This window comes from Propithecus coquereli, unplaced genomic scaffold, assembly GCF_000956105.1.
Source record: "Propithecus coquereli isolate 6110/MARCELLA unplaced genomic scaffold, Pcoq_1.0 Scaffold129, whole genome shotgun sequence".
NCBI lineage: Eukaryota > Metazoa > Chordata > Mammalia > Primates > Indriidae > Propithecus > Propithecus coquereli.
Genome location: NW_012137080.1, coordinates 4,482,335 through 4,502,631, shown reverse-complemented (window position 1 = coordinate 4,502,631; position 20,297 = coordinate 4,482,335). Strand labels below are relative to the sequence as shown.

General features: G+C 45.5%; 1 protein-coding gene across 2 annotated transcripts in view; it reads right to left on the bottom strand.

Moving 5' to 3' along the window:
- The window catches only part of KCNH1 (potassium channel, voltage gated eag related subfamily H, member 1), a 379,133-nt gene that overhangs the window by 74,395 nt on the left and 284,441 nt on the right, over nt 1-20,297 (bottom strand). For both annotated transcript variants that reach the window (XM_012638358.1, XM_012638357.1), the window contains exon 10: nt 16,785-16,981. In XM_012638358.1, the coding sequence (XP_012493812.1) occupies nt 16,785-16,981 (197 nt within the window). The remainder of the gene's footprint in view (nt 1-16,784; nt 16,982-20,297) is intronic.

Here is a 20,297-nt window from a genome sequence, read left to right as displayed (position 1 = left end):
TTGTCACTAGAAGGAGAGAGAAAACCTTGAATGTGGGAGAACAGCAACGAAAGGACAGCATGGGCAATAGCCAGAGAGCCCTAGAGGTGAGAAACAGCTCTTGTTAAGCCCAAGTCCTCAGCGTGAAGGTGTCCAATCAGCAACACATCACCTGGGTGCTTGTTAGAAATGTAGAATTTTGACCCCTCCCCTGACCTACTAAACTGGGATCTGCATTTTAACAACATCCCAGCTGATCTGTGTGCACATTACAGAGTGAGAGACGCTAGTTTACAGAAATCGCCCAGGACACAGGCAGCACCCCTTGGCCACCTCCGTTAGCAGAATGTTCTAAGAGCCCCTGCAGGAGGGGGTCCAAGGCTGCTCCCTATCCCACTGCAGGCCCGCAGGTAGGGAGGGGGGCTAGCGGAAAGGGCGTGGGATTTGGAATTAGGAGATCTGAGTTCAAGTTCTGGTTCTACCACGTACTTTCACTCTCACACACTGCGTCTCACTTCTCTGAACCTCGGGTTCCCCATTTGGAAAAATAGGGACAGTAACAGTACCCACCTCACAAAGTTGTGGCAAGGATCAGCTAAGATAAAATACGTGGAAGTGCCTTGTTCAAATTGAAGTGGGGTACAAACGTTAAATGTGTCTGTGTACACACATGAACACACACATTCATTTTAGAGTTCTAAGCTGGAAAGGTCACCCAGTCCGTTGCTTCAATAGACTCGGCTACATTTGAAACATTCAAGGGCAGAAGCAAGTGTGTCCTGATGAGTTGGCACAGACAGAAAAGTCAGACAGCGCTTTGGGTCTGGTAGAAACTGAGTCCAGGGTAAGGCTCAGGAATTTAACCTCTCCTCCCAAATCTGCAGTTTTATAAGCCAAGTCACGGGAAGGAATCATGGTCTTCTAATTGGACTTTAAAATCGCTTAAGCTGTAGGTGGTAGCTTTTTTGACTGGACCAGGATAGGGTTACAGGGGAATCAAAGGATAAAGATAGGAATTACAAGTCAAGCAGGGACAGGTGGTGGGTGGGAATGAGCCAATGCAGGATGAGATTTCAGCAGCCTCTTTCCAGTGCCATCTTGCTCAAGACACTTGTATCTTATGCTCTCTAGAGCAGACAGAACAGGCAGATATCCTCAGAATCTAAGTTTGGTACGGCTGGTAAAAATAGGAGAGCTCAGCTAATGTTCTCATTTTACAATTAACACAACTGAAGTTAAGAACTTTCCCTGGTGGCAAATTTGGGATAGAACCCAAGCCCTGTCACCTAGTCCAGGGCAACAGGTACTTCCCATAAGAGATTCTGATCAATCAATCGCTTAAGAGCCCCCAGAGAAAGAATGGTGGAGTGGTGATGAGCTGGCAGGAGCTTCCCGGGGAGAGCTTGCGGGCGGAGGCACCTTTGAGTTGTGGCTCTAGAGAGGGGAGCATTCTGTCTGGGATCCAATATTCCCAGGCCCTCTTTGATATGATGCAGGATATCGGGAGGGTCAGCTACATGGCCCAGGTTAGAGTTTGGGCTGGTGGAGCAGGAGAGAGAGCGGGTCAGGAGGCCGATTAGCTGGAGGGAAGTTCAGGTACCACATTTATGAGGCTGAATTTGGGGGAAGACTTGGGCAGGGGGGCTGTGCAGGGCCAGGGCCAGATGCCCCCCTGCAGGGGAAGAAAGCAGTTTTAGTGGCCATATGACAAATGATTAGATAAAGTTAGAGCCTAGACGTACATTTCAATTCCCAAAAATTTTCATCAAGTCAGGAGCAGGGTGAGTGTGGAGTAGGGTGACCAATGATCCCAGTTTGCCTGGGACTGAAAGGTTTCCCAGGATGCAGGGCTTTAAGTGCTAAAATCAGGACAGTCCCGGGCAAAGTGGGACAGCTGCTCATCCTGGTGTGGTGGGTGTGGGCCACTGGACAGCACACTAGCTGGGCTGCAGGTACCTGTTGGAAAGAGGTGAGAGAAAAGGCTGGCTGAAGATGTGGGGCTGGAATCCCCACCTGTGAACTTTAGCAAAGGCTGAGTGAGCGGCAATTTAGTTGTGATTCTAGCAGTTTCATCACTGTCTACTAAAGTCCAGGCACTGTATGAAGAAATGCAAGGAATAAAAATATGAATAAAGCCCCCAAATCCAGAGAGGAATTAGATATGAGCTGAATCATATACGAAACCATGAGTGATACCTGCTCTAAAGGACAAACAAAATACCATGGAAACCCAAATTAGAGAAGAGACAGATTCTAGCTGGATATAGACTGGGGGAAGCTGCAAGCAGGAAATAGAATCTCAGCTGGGTTTTGAAGGCTGGATCGGGTTTTGATAGGACGAGGTGAGGTAGTGGGAAGGACATTCCAGGAGAGAGGACATAGAAGTGAGTGCCCAGCATGTTCTGTAACTGTCATAGCCCAGTGGGGCTGGGGTATCAGGCGACAGCGTGATGATGCAATCTGAACTGCAACTGGAAATACAAGTTTACATGCGATCCTTGGGTCTGGATTTTATTCTGAGTCTGTAAGGAATCATTAGCAGTTTTAGAACAAGAAAATGACAGAGATCAGAGCTAGAAAGTCAACAAAAGATGTTCTTAACCATCTAACATGAGGACAGTGCACAACCCTTGGGTATTACTTACCACTGTCTCACAACCCCCGGCAGCAGGACACTCTCTCTACTGTCTCATACCAATCTCTTTCCTGAGATCCTAATGCCCCCTGTGCTTTGTGATCTCTCCTTCAAGCAGAGAGTTCCACTGGGTTCTAGGCAAACACTGCTCATGAGAAGACAAAGGAAAATGATATTTTACTCTGAAAGTCAAAAGAACTAGCATTAACCAAATACTTGAATCTTTTCCCAAGAACCGCTGAGGAGAAGAAACACAATTTGCACAAGAATATTCTTTGCAAGAAAAGAAAATACCTGTGCTGGTCTCAGGGTACTCAAGGAGGAGGGTGAGGGGAAAGGAGAAAGAGAGAAAAGAAGAGGAGGGAGAGAGTCAGAAAGAGGAAAGGGGGAGCAGGCAAAGGGTGTTGTAGTGGGTTAAACTGTGCTCCCCTCAAAAGCCCTGAATGCTGGTACCTCGAATGTGGCCTTATTTGGAAATAAGGTCTTTGCAGATGTAATAATTCCAGGATCTCAAGATGAAATCATCTTGGATTTAGGGGAGGCCTTCAGTCCAGTGACCGGTGCCCTTATAAGAGGAAGGAGAGGAAGATTTGACCCCCAGAGTCACAAGGGTAAAGTCCATCTGAACACAGAGGCAGAGATGGGAGTGATGCTGCCACAAGCCAAGGACTGCCAGGAGCCATGAGAAGCTGGAAGAGGCAAGGAAGGATTCTCCCCTACAGCCTTCAGAGAAGTATGTCCCTACTGACACCTTGATTCCTGACCTCTGGCCTCCAGAGGTGAAAGAGAATAAATTTCTGTTGATTTAAGCCACCAAGTTTATAGTAATCTGTTATAGCAGTCACAGGAAACCAATGCATTTGGGGATCCCCCATCTGAGTGTGAGGGGAGGTATCACAGTACGTACCACTTTCAAGAACCTTCTAACATGAAAGTTTTCCTCAGGGAGCTCAAGACTGGTAAGGAATATCTGAGATTGCTAGACAATATAAGACATACACAAATAATAGAAAACATTCAAACAAAGTGGAAACTAAGTCAATACAATTGAAACTTTGAGTCTGGATGGCCTTGACAGCCCAAGGGAGCCCAGAAGCCAGGCTCCTTCATGGGCCTGTCCTTGGCTTTGGTAAGGGGAGGAAGCAGGGTCTGCCCTGGACTCTTGCTCCTATGCTCAGGGCCCGGGGCTTTGGATGCATGGCTTCCCACTGTTTCAATGGAAAAACACCTGCTGTCTCTGCAACTAAAGCCTTAGGATCATAAATACTGAACTCACAGCGGGGTAAGTGTGTTGTAGGCACAAATTCTTCATAAACACCATAAGAGGTTAAGAGGTCCCTGGCCTAAAAGACTCTGCACCCAGAGTGCATTACATGTACACTTTCCATTCTTCCCAGGCCTCTTCCCCTCCCTAAGCCAGCCCATTATAATTCTTAAGGATTTTGTGCTCAAGCTAGGGGCCCTGAATGGGGCATTTACCCTCCGTAAAGCACACACATGCACAGATAACAATTGACCACCACGTGACACTTTGCAGGGTTTTCAAGCTTATGAATGTCAGGCCAATCTTTACTTTTGACCCAAAGGAAGAAGAAAATACTTCTTTAGCCAAGCAGAGCTGACCCCAAAACAATACCACCTGGCAAAGAAATGGTACTCTTGGGGTGACTGGATGCAGGTAATGGTTATATGGATTATCCAGCCCTCTTCTCTGTGGCTACCTCTCCTGCCACTGACAGGAGGAAATGCTAACACAGGCACATCATGCACACACAGACACACACACACACAGCAGCAGCAACATTGCTGGCAGATGGAACATTCCATTGGGGCAGCAAGCAAACTTCCAGCCATGGGTATGAGAGGAGCGTGCATGTCCGTGTATAAACAGTGCCTGGCTCTGCAGGAGACAGTAGAAGCCAAAGCCCATAGAGTGACAAATGGGCAGCTGCTTATGCTCTAGTCCCCTCTGGGACCCTTTGCATGCAGAACAGCCCCCAGAAGTGGCAGAAAAGGAAGGAGGAAGCACAGAGAGGCTGAGGGTGGGGGTCGGCGGAGGTCTACCCCTGCTCATGGGCACAGAATGCAGCTCTGCCTAACTGGTTAGCTGGGGCTGGTGGAAATGTAAGTGCTGCTTAAAATGACTGCTTATAGATTCCAGGGAGTTTTGTTGTTTGTGACCACAGAAAATTAGGAGCTGACTCTAGCACTAGTTGACAAGCTGAGAGCTGAAAGCACCCCTGTTCAGGTTCTAAACTGAGAGAAATGTCAGAGAAGAATTAGGAAACTCTTAAACACAAAACCCAGGATGAAAATCCTGGCAGCTCCCCAGCTGCCTCAACACGCAGCACACTAGCTAAACAAAGCTACTCTGCTGCTAGATTCATCCGGCCACGAGGCAGGAGGATCGGGAACACTGGATTTGGCATGCGAGCCCTTCCCTGCATTTTTCTTCTAGCTCGGCTCACAGTTTGAGGTTTGCAAAGGCATCTGCCTCCCTGAGCAAGAAGTTTGGCTGTGCAGAGTAGGCACCAGGCTCTTCTCTTTAATAAATATTATTTTCAAAATCCATTCATCCTCCTGAAACTCTCCAATTATGAATATCCTTTGCCTTTATTTCTCAGTGTCCCTTTGTTTCCCTTAGCCCAATTCTTTCCCCAGACCCTCACTTTCCTAGGGCAAAGAGAAGTAGCTTCTAATCACAGCAACTTTTCTGAATCTTCTCCACAGCCAAATGAAAACGAAATAGAGAAGATATCAGAGAAAAGCAGCACTAGCCACACTTCCTTTACATAATAATTTCATCATCGCTTTTATGAAATCAAATTAAGCCAAATTTCTATTGCAAAAGTGCTTGAATTAGTGACTTTAGGCAAGGAGAGGTCACCATTGAACTGCATGGCGTGTTACTAGTTATGGAGCCCTCAGTGGTACATTTTCTTTGCCAGGATTTGATATTCTATTAAGAATTCCATTTCCTAACTCTACAGATGTTCTCTTCTTTTTATATGTTATCCTTTCACCCCCTGCAATCTGTCCTAGGATTTGTCCCCTGCCTGGAGAAGCCCTCTCCCTGCTCACAGTTATGGAATCCAGCTTCACATCTTGGTTCATCCAGATGGTCACAAAGGTCTAATAGAGTTAGGATGCAATCTCACTTCTCACCAATAGGGGGCGTTAAGTGTATGTGCTCCAGCCTGAGGAGTACAGGGTTTTAGATGCTGTAACATGAACAAGTATCCTTTAAAAATTCATCCTCTGTCAACCAGAAGTTATTTTTGTGTCTGGTTTAAGCATTAGCAAGAAGTGTGCTGGGAAATACAGCAGAACGCAGGAGCTGTCTGCAAATAGATCTCCTAGGGAAAAGGCACAATCTTCAGTATGCTGCCTGTAGCAAGAGGTTTTTGTTTTTTTTTTTTTTTTTTGAGGCAGGGTCTCACTCTGTCACCTGGAGTGTAGTGGCATCATCATAGCGCTAGAGGCTTTTTAAAAATTAAATCTGTCGTGGAAAATGTGCTGGCTCTTGCAACTGTAGGCAGCTCAGGACAGTTAGGTGGACGTAAAAGCCTGGGGAGCGAAAGGTTTCAGGAGCTGCTGAGTCACTATAATGTTGCCAAGTAAAGTGGGAATCAGGGTGTAAGAGACAGCAAACTCACTGGTCACTGGTCACTCACTGGGAACATCACTGCCTAGTCCATATTGATCCACTTGTCCTTGGGGTCTCTAGGCCCCTTCAGAAAAGACCAACCCTAAAGGCTGCCCCTACCCTGAAAGTCTGAGACAATTCCCTTCTGGAATCTTCAAGCAATTTCCTCTTAGATAAAACCAGGTAGAGAAGGAGCTAGAAACAAGTTTGGGGAATGGGGAAACTGGCTAGTGGCTTCTCTTAACAGGCTCTCTCTTCCTGCGTTCTTGTGGGTTAGCTACTCAAATTCATGGTTCTCACATCAGCCCATCCAGGCAAAGACACCTTCCTGATTAAGTACTGGTCATTTAATCAACCATCGTGCTTTTGTGCTGCACATCTTCCAACTGGTGACTCCGTTTCACTGATCTAGGAGAACAGCTCTGGCTGACAGGCTCTTGGCATCCCTGCAGGAAGCTGTCAGCCCAATGATGGCTTTAGAGGCTCCAGCCTGCACTCCCCATGGCCAGCGTAATTCCACTAAAGCAGCCTTGGCCACCACCTAAGGGCATCTGGGCCTTGCGGAGGCACAAGGCTTGATGGCCGATGGCGTTTCAATCAATCATCTCTGTGCCCTGTTTACTACGAGGTGCCCTCCATGAGGCACGGGAGTACACAGAAGGGACTGGCTTTCTCTCCCAGTCAGGTAAATTCCTACCCCTCCTTCAAGACCTAGCTCAAAAATCACTTCCTCAAAGACTTTCTAACTGTTCTTCGGGCCAGAAAAGGCCTTGGACTCACAGTTATCATATTTCCACTCTTACTTTAAGGCCTCTTCCTAGCCCTGGCCACATTCTGAGCCACTGTCTGACTCTCAGGGAGGCTGCCCAGCTACAAATCTCCAGCCAAGCTGGCCACCAACTGAGAGCTGAAGGTCACTTGTCTGGCCTCTCATGATGGACAGAAGCAAACTGCAGCTCTGAATACTCCTGCCACAGGACATCACAAGGCTTTTACGCTACCTCTATGGCACCAGAGCTAAGCCACGTACCAAATAGCTACTTGTCAGGAGGATCACTCAGCCTCATTCTGCTCCATCACTGGATTATCTGAACTCATCCACATCCCCTTCCTCCATCTCTTAACAAACAGCAAATGATCAAATGCCACCGACCATCAAGCCCTGCAGTGCCTCCATAGGGCCCAGATGTCCTTAGGCGGTGGCCAAGGGCCCGCTGCCACTGGAAATAGGGCGGCTGCAGCCTGCAAGCCATCACTGGGCTGACAGCCTCCTCCAGGGGTACTGAGCCAGGGATGCTCTCCTAAGATCAGGGAAATGGGGTCACCATTTGGAAGAGGTACAGCACAAAAGCTATGGTATGGTCTTGGTGACTGCCAGACTTGGACTCAAATTCTAACTCCAGTTGGCTTACTGGATGAGAGGCAAATTATTTAACCTCTCTAGGCCTCAGTTTCCTCAGCACCTAAATGAGACAATAATACATATAAAGGCTTTAGCACTTACTTGGCAGAGGAGACACTTGATAAATGCGGGTGTTTATTATTTTATGCTGGCATCAGTGGTACCTACAGAGACTAAGAAAACTCTAAACCCAGGGTCTGGGGGAAAGAAAAGGGGAAAGAGATACCATGAGATATGTAGGCAAAGCTTCCGAGGGAGAAAGAAAGAAAGGTGTCTCTAAGGATATCAGCTTTTAGTCAAGGCTTTAAAAATCTATAGCAATAACAAAAGGGAGGCGACATGCCCAATTTGGTTGGTAGATTTGTATATTTTTTGTTGGTTGGTTGGTTCATTCATTCATTCATTCAATTATTGAATGCTTATTTTGTACCAAGCTGTAAGAGAGCTGATCAGGACAGAGAAGTGAATCAGGCAGACATGGCCCAGCACTTCTGGAGCTTCTAGATAGTAGGAAAAACACCCGATAAAAAGTTAATTGGAAGTATAATGAAAGCTACAAAGAGATGATTGGTGCTTATCAGATTAATAGACAAGGGGTTCGCCTAGACTAAAGAGAAGATATATGGAGTCACGGTCCCTGTATAGATTCAAAACTTCACTCTGGAAGTCTAAAGCACAGGCAGGGCAAGACCATGAAGTGACACTAGTAAGGAGTAAATTGTCATCAACAAAGTTTTCAGGGAAAAGCACCAAAATAGCGTGGGCCCGTGACACATATTATACCAGATGTGGTCTGCGTGGACATCTGGTCTGGACAGAGTCTGTATGTGAGCTCGTGATGCAGGTATTCAAAGTCCCCTTGGAGGGGATGAACTAACGTTCACTTCTATTAACCTCCCATCTTAGAAGGTAGTTGTCATTATGAGAGTTAAGAGAGGCAGCCTGGGTTCAAATCCTGACTCTCCCCTTACCAAAAGCAGAGTCTAGAATAAAAACCTCTATGACTGACTGGCGAAATTTATAAGGACATACTTAAAACCACAGAGCAAATTTTTAAGAGTGGAAAGGGCACTTAAATAGGAACAAGGAAGCACAAAAACATGGCAGATGAGGCTGGGCACAGGGGCTCATGCCTGTAATCCTAGCACTTTGGGAGGCCAAGGTGGGAGGATCATTTGAGGTCAGGAGTTCAAGATGAGCCTGAGCAATATGGCAAGACCCCCTCTGTACAAAAAATAGAAAAAATTAGCAGGGTGTGGTAGCGCACACCCATAGTCCCAGTTACTCCAAAGGGTGAGGTGGGAGGATCACTTGTGCCCAGGAGCTTGAGGTTGCAGTGAGCTGTGATGACGCCACTGCACTCTAGCCTGGACAATGAAGTGAGACTCTGTCTCAAAACAAATAAAAAAAACCATAGCAGATGAGTTAGAAACATCGAATTTGAGTGGGCCAATAAAAGAAGACTATAACTTGCAAGGAGGAACTTTGAAGCCAGTTACAAAACATCCTTCAACAGCCTTCTAATATTAGGGCACGTGCTGCCAAAATGCAGACAAAATACTCTTCGAAAACATAAGGCCAGCCACTAACCAGGATATGAGTGGACCACTTATAACGGGGAGGAGGAGAGCTGAGTTCAGGAAGATGTTCAGAAAGCAGGGTGAGTCTGCCATGGATCTCTGTTTGGGACTTTACTGAGGGCCAAGTGACAGAGATCCCAGAGATCCCCACCGCTGGGGTATCTTTAGGCTTCTTGATGTTTTACAGAGAAGGCTTGTTCACTCTATAGGTCAGTGACCATTTGAGCAGGGAGAGATGTTGAAGAGCATCTAGTCCCTGATTCCTAAAGATGTTCTGTAAAACACAAGCTGTAATGGATAGTAATAGGTATTTTATAATAGATAATAGGTACTCACAGATATAATTTAAAAAACTTCAGGGACCGAATAAATGAGAAGCGTTGGGTCAAACATCTGCGATGCCCAGTAGCTAATTTGCTCACATGAGGCTTGAACCCACGATCTGGGACACATTGGCACTATCCTATTTGTTATGACTCAACCGCATACACCCAAGATATTATTATTAATGGTGCCACTCTCCTCCGAAAGACTACACAGGCCTTATACTCTTCTAAACTAGACCAGATCGTTTCCAGTTCATAGTAAACACAATATATAATAGTACATCAAGTAAGTTGATGAGAGTTAAGGTAAACTTCCCTCTCCCTGCCCCTCTTCCACATTTGACCCTACCATTTTTTCCATCCATTCTGTCACAGCAGGAACCAGATTCATGACGAGTCCAACAGTGCCATTCTGCACCAACCCTTGCTGATCAACCACCTGGTTCTCTGGTGCCACTTGAGGGACCCAGGCACAGAGACTCGGATTTCTAGGTGTTAAAATTCAGCCCCTCACTCCCCCTTTAAAAACTTTTAGCACCTTACAGGATCTCTAAGTCCCATAAAAGCTAAGTAATACATTTGATGATCATCATCATCAACAAAAATAATGATAGCAACACATACATTGAGAACTTGCTGTGTCAAAGTATGCTAAGGTGCTGTTATTGCCCCTATTTAATAAATGAATTGATTGAGGCCCAGAGAGGTTAGGTAAGTGGCCCAAGGTCACTAAGCAGAGCCGGGATTTGAACTCAAGTACTCTGACTAGAGTTCACACCTTTAACCACCTCTCTCTACTACCTCCATGTGATTATTCTGTGAGCCAAATTATTATCTTCCTTCTTTGCTCTGCTGCCCCCATTCCTACGGGTAATGAAAGGGAAGTAACACGGCTATACACCTACTGCGTGTACAACAACATGCCCGGCACTTTACCATCCTCTCCACAGCGACCCTTTGGGGTCGGCAGTATGAATCCACAGAAGAGGAATAATTCTACTTGTCCAATGCCCACCCCCCGCCCCATGCCAGCTAGCAAGTGGCAGAGCCTACATGTGAATGAAGATCTAGCTTTACAGCCTATGTTTATTCCAGAACTTTATCGCTTCCCTAGAAACGGCCTGATTCAGCCTGACCAACTACGGTGTAAGCTGATTCATACATGACGAAGCATGGAGTACTTTTGTTATCTCCTACCCCCAGGATCCTTTTGGGTTCTGCTATATGTTTCTTGGGGGTACTGGGGACCTCTGAGGATCCACGGCAGACCACACAGGTCCCTAACATTTCTTGCTGATCCTCTTGAGGAAAAAAGAACTGGAGTTTTATTTGTATTTTGTCGTTCTGAAAGAATCATGGTCATGTCACTCACATCATCTCTCTCCTTCCCCTGCCCCTAATTCCAACACCATGATTTTATTATCTTTTTGGCTTGACAGACTAACAGATGATTTTAATTTCACAGAAGCCCACACTATGGAGGGGTGACAAGGAAAATATGGGCTATGCAGAGATGATTTTAAAAACTCAGGCTATGATGATTCAATGGGGTAGTGGATGACATTTCTGAGTACCTAGCTTTATGGTCTTTCCTTCTTACCAACCTTGCACAAGAATTTGTTCAGGGAGAAAACTGAAAGGCTTTCCAATTCCACCTGGGAGCAGAGCTTCCTCCAAGGCTCCGATGCTTTAATTTCTCTTCTCCAGAATAAAACGCTCTTTGGTTAAAGTAGGCTAGAAATGTAAATATGGTATTCAAGACAGTTCACTATGGAAACCTCAGTTCTAGAAAACAGGCATTAGGAGGGCCCTGCTTTGAAAGCATCAGTAACTATAGTTCTAGCTCCCTCCCAAACCCACTAGATTGGGGCCTTAATCAAATTAAAAAAAACAAAAACAAAAAACCATCCTGGAACAAATTAATATGAGCAAACACTGTACAAAACATACTCAGTACAAAATATTGGCTTTAAAAATAAAGCCCTACACAGCATAAGAACCACCCTACCAATTACCTACATGCCAATTATCCCATGCACCGACTGTTAATTACCTAATTGCTTATCTGCTGTACATCACTTAATTGTGGTACATTTCTTCTGCTGTCCTAATGATCAGCAGGAGAGCCCAACTCCTCAGGACCTGGAAAGTGAAAGCTCATCTCACTTGAAAGGAAAGTAGAGCCCAAGCGAAACGCTGGTTAAACGAATGGGTCTGGCTATAAACCCAGGGGAACCATGCATGAACTCAGGGACTCCAAGACTGGAGGTGAAGTAGGGGGTGGGCAGTGGGGAGGAGAAAGGGCCAAACACGTGCTCAGTGGTTCCTATAGGTACTATGTCATTTTTCACTTTTGTTTGTTTTAATGCATGTGAGCTTCTCAATAAACCTAATTACAAAGGACTTTATTAGCCCCTTTCTACAGATAAGGCAACTAAGGCTGAGGATAGTTAAGAAACTTGCTCAAGGGCACCCTGCTAGTCAGTAGTCAAACCAGCATTCAAACCTAGGTCCTTAGACTCAAGGCAGTGATCTTTCTAGTAAGTTACTAATATCCCTGCAGGGTTAACCTGCTGCCTAACCAAGGTGAAGTATGCCATGCCTCTTGGGCACGCTCGGCAAGCTACGGTGTGCCTGCTACTATGAGAGGAAAACTTCTCATGTCCTCCAACCTGTGGTTTTACTGTACGTGTTTCTAAGTGTGCTGGAGGGAGGTATCTAGGAGTCAGCCCGTGCCACCCCTGAAAAGCCAACAGATTGGAAGAAAGCAGAAGCCAAAGAAGGCCGCCACGGGCAAAGCTGAGAGCACACTTCACGAAGTCCCACCATGGGATGTGGCACTGCGCAGCCAGAGGAGCACACACGGGGTCAGAAAATGCCACTTGCTAAATGAGTAACCTCAGAAAAGGGATTCTCTTCCCCACTGTCTTCTAGTTTATTCCCTGGAGAAATGGGGATGACATGGCAATGTCATGAGGCCGTTCTGAATATTTAGTAAGCTGACATAAAACATAGTGACATTATATGGTAGCTTGCGCAATATCTGAAGTTGGTAATAATTTTACCACTAATAATATGCAAAGCTCTGATTACAGACAGAAGAGGACTCTGGGCCTGGAGGAAAATGCCCATAGAGCTGGCACCTTGGAGAGCTGGGGTTTGGGATGAGGAAGGCCCCACTGCCCCTTCTTTGCATGACTGTGTTTTCCTCTTGACTCCCTGGTGACTGGCCTAAGATCTCAAAATAGCCTCATTTTTCCCTCCAAGAATGGATCTGGCCAAAACAGTGGGTGAGTGCTGACTTCTCCACTGACAAGAGAGGGGGACGGAGAGGCCGGCAACGGGTTCCATTTCCCAGAGTGGCATGCCCCTCCTTTGCTGCAGAAGGTACAGAGAACCCTGGGATGGCACCCACCCCACAGAACATTCTGTAGAGCAAAAACCCTGTACAAGCAAAGGCAGAGGAATTGCCTTCTTTTTATTTTTCAAAAAGCACAAGGTAATAAAGGGTAGGATATCACTCAAGTGGACAAATCCAAAATAAAAATAAACTGTAACTTAATTGAGGACTTACTATGTGCTAGGCTTTGTGTATAAGAGCTTTGCAAATATTATTTAATCTTTGCAACTATCCTACAAGGTAGAAATTTTCAGCATCCCCATTGTACAGATGAGGAAGCTTTTATAGCTTGTACAGACCAACAGAAGCACTAAGCAGTAGAAGTCTGGCTCAGAGCCCACAAGAAAGAAAGACTAAAGGTCAAAATACTAGAATGGCCTCCAGGTTCTGCCTCCCGCATCCTTGCCTTGCCTTGTGGCTTTGGAGGGAAACGGAGGAAGGTGGCAGGTCCCTTCCTGAGTTGGGTCCCAAGAGTAGAGCTGAGAGAGAGGTGGTGCTCATACATCTGGGTTTAGGGGTAAAGGGATAAGGCTTAGAATACAGAGGCCAGAGCAGGCCAGGAAGCTGTGAGGAGCAGGAAGCCTCCTGGATGAGGAGTCATTTCTGGCTCCAGTTCTTTCATTACCAACCCAGCTCTGTGACCTTTGTATAAAATGTCATACTTGTAAAATGAGGGTGGTGGGAAATGGGGAAGAGATGGAATGGCCACTGAGGTGCCTTCCACTTCAGTCTTTGTGCACACTGGAGGAGATCTGCAAGATCAAACAACTCCTTAAACAGATGTCGAAGGCACAGGAGTCTCAGGATCTTAGCAAATAACACACTTGATTTTGCCAAGATAGAAACAGCCACAAGAATACACTTCACTTTGCCAAGGAAAAAAAATAGCTACAAGAATAATTCATGCATGTAATGTTCTCATCTTCTATGCCCTATGCAACTATGAATTAATTCTCAGAAGGACACAATGACAGACTACAATGGCAATACCAAAAGGACAAGCCGCTTTTTTCCCGAAAAAAGAATGGCCACCTCTTTACATAAAGGCTCTCACTAAAACTCCTTTGAATACACACCAGTCTCATACATAGGCACTTCGGGTTGGAAGGAAATTTGAAAGCTGACTAGTTTGACTCTCCATCAGATGCCTAAGTCCTTTCCACAATGTTTCTGAACATGGGTACCTAGGAGTTGCCTAAATACCCTCAGAACAACAAAACCTGACACCCTTAAAGCAGCCTGTTTCATTCTTTGGGGAGCTCTGATCTTTCCAAAGGACTTTCTTATGCTGGCTAAACTCTGGCTGCAACTTTGGTTCTTCCCCTGCACCTTGTGGCTGTACAAAGTCCTTCTAAAAGGTGGCCCCCAAGTCTTCTCTTCTGCAGAGCTGTCAGTCACTCTGTACTTATCAAAACAATCTGACCGCTGAGCTGTTGTTTTTGTCGTCATTCTTGTTTTTTTTAAAGACAGATTTACTTGATCCACACTGATTCCAATATGATTACTCCTCCAAGTAACCCAAACTGCCTATTTTTTTCAACCTACATTACCGACAACACTGAAAGCTGATTATAATCAACTTGCTTTTATAGAAAGAAGGAATAAATCAAAAATAGACTGTAAGAGAATCCACTTGGCTAAAAGTATCACCAGCAAGCACTCTATGTTCCCAGCCATTAGATCAACCAGGAACAACTATGGATGCACCCTTCGCTACCACTGCCCACCCCCCACTGGAATTTAAATGCCCAGGTTTCAAAGCACAGAATCACGAAAAGCATCTAGCCACAGCTTCGCATTTTATGATGTGGAAACTGAGACCCATAGGTGCCATCTCTTTCTCTTTACCGTCCTCAAACGTTGTCAGTTCTAGGTGCCCTGCGCTCAGTTATGCACTGAGGATACTAAGGCATCAAGCCCCTGCCCTCACAGGTCTCTGAGCGGGGACTCGAAACTCAAGTGCAATTCAAGGATCTTAAACTAGCTGGAGGAATATTGTAGGGGTAACCCAATGACAGGCGTTTGGAACCTTGTACAAAGGACTTAGAAGACAAAAGGTTGTTTCCTTTCTTCAGACTTTGCTCAAACTGCCCTCCGAGTGGAACACCTGGCCCTTCTGTTCTGCAAACTCATCCTTGGACTCAGCCCAGGCACCGTTCCCTGACACTTCATCCCAGCTCCCCCAAGCTGCCCTCTTCCTCTCTGCCCCCACGGCACTTTGTACAAAATCACGATCATTGTATTCAACATTGTTTGCTGCAATTGTCCTTCCCGTGTTGATCTTCTCCATTAGACTTCAGGTTTCTGGAGATAGAGAATTGAGTATAATTTGGTTTTATATGTCAAGCTTAGTTCAGCTGGCACAGCACTGGGTTTGATGAATGAACAAATAAGTAAACATTTCAGCAGTCTTAAAGGTTCACAGGGGTTTGTCACACACAGAAGGAGAGAAAAGAATTCCAGGCTGAGGAAGCAGCAAGCAGAGACACAGTGCTCCGAATGGCTATCGTATGCTTGAAGAACTGTGTGGAATCTTCATGGTGGCAGGGATGGGCCTGGGGAGGAGTGGTTGAGGTCGGGGATCAGGGGTTAAGTGTGAGCCAGACGTGGACAACCACATAAGCCATGCTGAAGCGTACAGACCTTATCCTGTAGTCAGGTGGGGGAAAGACATGATCAGATTACTTTTTAAGAAGGTTGGGTGAGTGGCCACAAGAAGGGAGCATCGCACGGGGGCAAACATGAGGCTGGAAGCTGAGTTTGGAGCCCACTGCATGATCCAGCCAGGGCATGGGGAGGGTCTGTAAGGAGGGGTTTTGCGTCCTGAGAGTTCTGTGAGGGCCCTGTGAGGGAAGCAAAGTATGGGCTCAGATTTGAGAGCTACGGTGGAACCAACAGGACCTTATGAGTAACTCAAAGCATGGGCGAGGGAGAAGCAACATCAATGATGATGCCCAGGTTTCAAATCTGGAACCTCAAGACAAATTCGACACTGTAAACAGACATGGGAACCATGAGATGAGGAACAGATTTGAGGGAAAGATTATAAGGTCATTTTGGGAAAGATTCCTATGACAACTTTTCTAGAAGACTTCTCTAGGTGCAGAGCTACCTTGTTAATGTTTTAACCAAAAGCGATATATGAAATGCAAGAAAATCAGTCACGAAAACCCAAAGAGTACAACACAAATATTTCAATTCCCACAGCGACAGATGGAGCAATTCTGATTGGAGGATGAAAGACACAACTTCAGATGAGAAACTGTCTGGTTCTTAAACTACTAATCGTTTCTCAACCAGTTTAGTTAGCAGTTATACACAAAATATTCTCTAGACAATCAAATTCCATTTCTTTCTTATTTTCTGGATGCAACTAAGTCATTTTCACATCTTTTTAAAAATTATCATTACCAGCTGGCTGGCTACTGGCCTCACACCACTCAGCAGGTCCCGGTCACCAGGGAGAATTCAGTTGACATTAATTAGGTGGCCCCATGCAGCCATTTATTGACTAGCAACCTCATGTTTTACTCATCTTTTTACAATGCTGGGAGGTCTAGATATTGCTGACGAAAAAAGCCCACAGACACACATGAACAAATCCCTTCTGCACCAAAATTGATCCATCTTCTAATCTAGCAACATTCTCTCTTTCCTCCATTTTATAGCAAAAGCTCTGCAAAGCAATGAACTGAACCTCTTTAGAACCAATTACTCCACTTAAATACACAGTGAAAGGACTTAAGTAATCACAGTGACTGTCCAAAGCGCGCAGGGACTATTCTTTGTAGAAAAAAACTGAAATGGTCAGCTCACCCTTTTCCTCAAGTTGTAGGTGAGAATCAGGTTCCGGGAGAAGGAGTGGGAGAAGGCCGTGTAGAATTCCAGCACTTTCTGCAGCGCATCCCGTTTGATCACATGCAGGTCACAGTAAGTCAAGGCCCTGACGTTGGCACAGGACTGGGCAAGGGTGGCTTCCTTCCAGAACACATCTCCAAACACGTCTCCTTTCCCTAAGGAGAGAAGGTTGTCATGAGGAAAGTGCGGGCAAGGAGGGGTCTGGCCACCCAGCCGGCTTCCCTCTGCTCCCCAGAACTGCCATCCACTTCGCGTTCTGCTGCTCAGGCTCAGAAAAGGCAAAAACGATTTTAACTTGAACCTTAACAACATGCTATTTAAGAAACTTTAAAATATTACATAACATATGTCAAAGTTTGATCAATAGCTTTAAGATCATTAATGTTACCTCCTTGAAAGGTTACACTGATCATCTGTCCAAAATAAGACATCCCTCATTATTCTTTATGACACCCCCCTTTTCTATAACACTAATCATAGTCTGTAATTATGGTGTTTGTTTTCTGGTTTATTATATGTCTCCCAACTTGAGAGTTCATGTGTCTTATTCCTCCATGTAACACGGTACCTGCCACATGGTAGGAGTTCAATCAGTATTTGCAGGCAGAAGGGAAGTGAGGAAGGAAGGTGGACTGTGGGTCTACACTGCTGTGACTCACGGAGAGGTGAGTGTTTAGGCTGCTCGTGGGGAGGGTGTGGCCTCTTCATTGGGGAACTGAAGAGCAGGAGAGGTCTCCTCTCTCTGGGATGATTTACATGGAAGAAGTCAGGTAAGGGTGGGGTTCTATCGCTCCCACATTCTGTCCACTGCCTTAAGGTCTATTTTTGTATGGTGCCTCCTTCCTCATCCTCTCTCCCATACCTCCTTCCAGAGTATGTCCCTTACCCTTGCCAAATACCCTCCTGGGAGTATAAAAATATGGGCCTTATATAAATGGCATCTCCTACCATTCCACAAGAATATATTTAATGAATCAACAGATTAATGTTATGGACTGAATGTGTCCCCCGCCAAATGCAGATGTTGAAATCCTACCCTTCAATGCAATGATATCAGAAAGTGGAGCTCTTGGGAAGTAATTAAGTCATGAGAGTGGAGTTTTCACAAATGGAATTAATGCCCTTATAAAAGGGAACCCCAAGAGCTCTCTTGTGCTCTTTCCACCACGTGAGGATACAATGAGAAGTGGGCAGTCTGCATCCCGGAAGACGACCCTCTCCAGAACCTAACCATGCTGGCACGTGATCTCGGATTTCCAGGTTCCAGAAGTGTGAGAAATTTCTGTTGTTTATCAGCTACTCAGTCTATGGCATTTTGTCATAGAAGCCCAAACTAAGCAAGTACTAACCTCACATGGCCATATTCTGGGTCAAACTTCTATCAATCTCTAAACATCTGCTTTCCACACCTAGGGATAGTCTTCCTACCTTTCCCAGCGAGCAACATTTTAACATATGTCTAATGCAAAACCTAATCATTCCTGGCACAGCCTCTGGTTATAAATAGCTTAAAATGTTGTTTATCTTGCCTGTAAATTTTCAGCACAGATAAACACAAATTTGAATCCCCAGGGAGCCAAAGAGGAGTATGCCGGGGGAAGGAAAAAAAATGCTACAAAGGGCAAAAAGTAATGTATTCAAGGGAATTGTGAGACTGTGCATCCAGATCAGCCAAGCTCCACAGCTGGAATCCAGGTGCCTGTAGCTCAGTATGATTAACGGGGCAGCTGTTTTCTTAATTAAGGCTAAGGAGGCAATTACACTTTCAAGCACATGGACAGAACTTTACTTTTTCTTAAACATCAAAAAGTATTTACTTTAAAAATCTAAGATACTCCACGGGCGCAGCCTTCTCTAAGCACCTCCAAAATGTAAGCTGAAAGACAAATGTACTGGATGCATTAATTCACAGTTCTCTATGTGTTTGTTCTAATTTATGAAGATGGTTTTGCTGACTCGATGTGAGTAGGATACACGCTTGCGGTAGCTTCTAGGTAAATATCTCTTTAAATCCGTGCTATTTAGATTCCCTTACCAGGTTATTTTTTTCAAACATCTGTAATATGGGTGGGCTAATTTAGGGCTGGGGTGAGTAGCGGGGAACATTTCTCTTGGAGGGACGCTAACTGGCTTCCATGGAAATTGGCTTGTTCATTGTGAGCTCCAGTACTGAGTTCTAACCAATAAGGCTGGCCAAGTTACATACTAAGCGTTCTATAACTTCCCTACGCTTCCCACAATAACTCATGTGCCCTTCATATTTACGGCACCTCATTCTGCTAGAGAATGCTCTTCCTCTGAAACACTATGGCAGACAGTTAAAAAATAGGCCCCATCCATTCTTTTCCCTACTATAATATGTGCTGCAACTCACATCAAGAGGTGAAGCCCAATTCCCTTCCCCTCGAATCTGGGCTGGCCGTAGTCATTGGCTTTGACCAACAGAATATGGCAGAAGTGATGTTCTGGAATTTTGAGGCGAGGTCATAAGAAGCCTTGCAGCTTCTGCCTCGGTCTCTTAGAACACTCATTCCTGGGACTTTCCCTCTGGGACCCAACCAACATGTGAAAAGTGCAGCCACATAAGGGGTCACATGTAAACGCTCTGGTCCACATCCCAGCTGAGCTCTCAGCTGACACTCTCAACTGCCAGTCACGCCAGGGAGCCCCTTGGTCGTCTGGCCCAGCCCAGCCTTCCGATGACAGCAGCCCCGGCCAACTTCTGACAGCAATCACGTGTGGGAAGCACAAGTGAGAAACCAATCAGATGAGCTAAACAACCCACAGAATGGTCAGAGACAAAAATAAATTTTTTAAGCCACTAAATTTAGGGGTGGTTTGCTACACAATAGATAAGCAGAATGCACAGAAGCATGGCGCTCTAGGTTGAGATGCTCAAGAGAAATTACCTGATAGGTTACCTAATATTACAGCAGAACATCACAAATCATCCCAGCTCTGAGCTGGCATCCCTACTTCCTTCCCTGAAAGGATGACACAAGAAAGAGGAAGGAGGGGCTCTAACAGGGCAGATGTTCCTGGGTAAACATTTTGAATACCAGTGAGAAAATGTAGAACTTACAAAGCCTGCAGTCTCCTACTGGGTTGAAACATGGTATATACTAGAACTATTGGGAGTAGAAAGAATTGGTAATCTTGCCTGATTCTTATTAAGATTACCCCATTTAAACAAGACCCAACATATGAGCATTATACTTCTCAAATAAATGTGGGAGTAGTTTTTTAATTATAAAAGAACTCACTGGCCGGGCGTGGTGGCTCACGCCTGTAATCCTAGCTCTCCGGGAGGCCGAGGCGGGCGGATTGTTTGAGCTCAGGAGTTCGAGACCAGCCTGAGCAAGAGCGAGACCCCGTCTCTACTAAAATTAGAAAGAAATTAATTGGATAACTAAAAATATATAGAAAAAAATTAGCCGGGCATGGTGGCGCATGCCTGTAGTCCCAGCTACT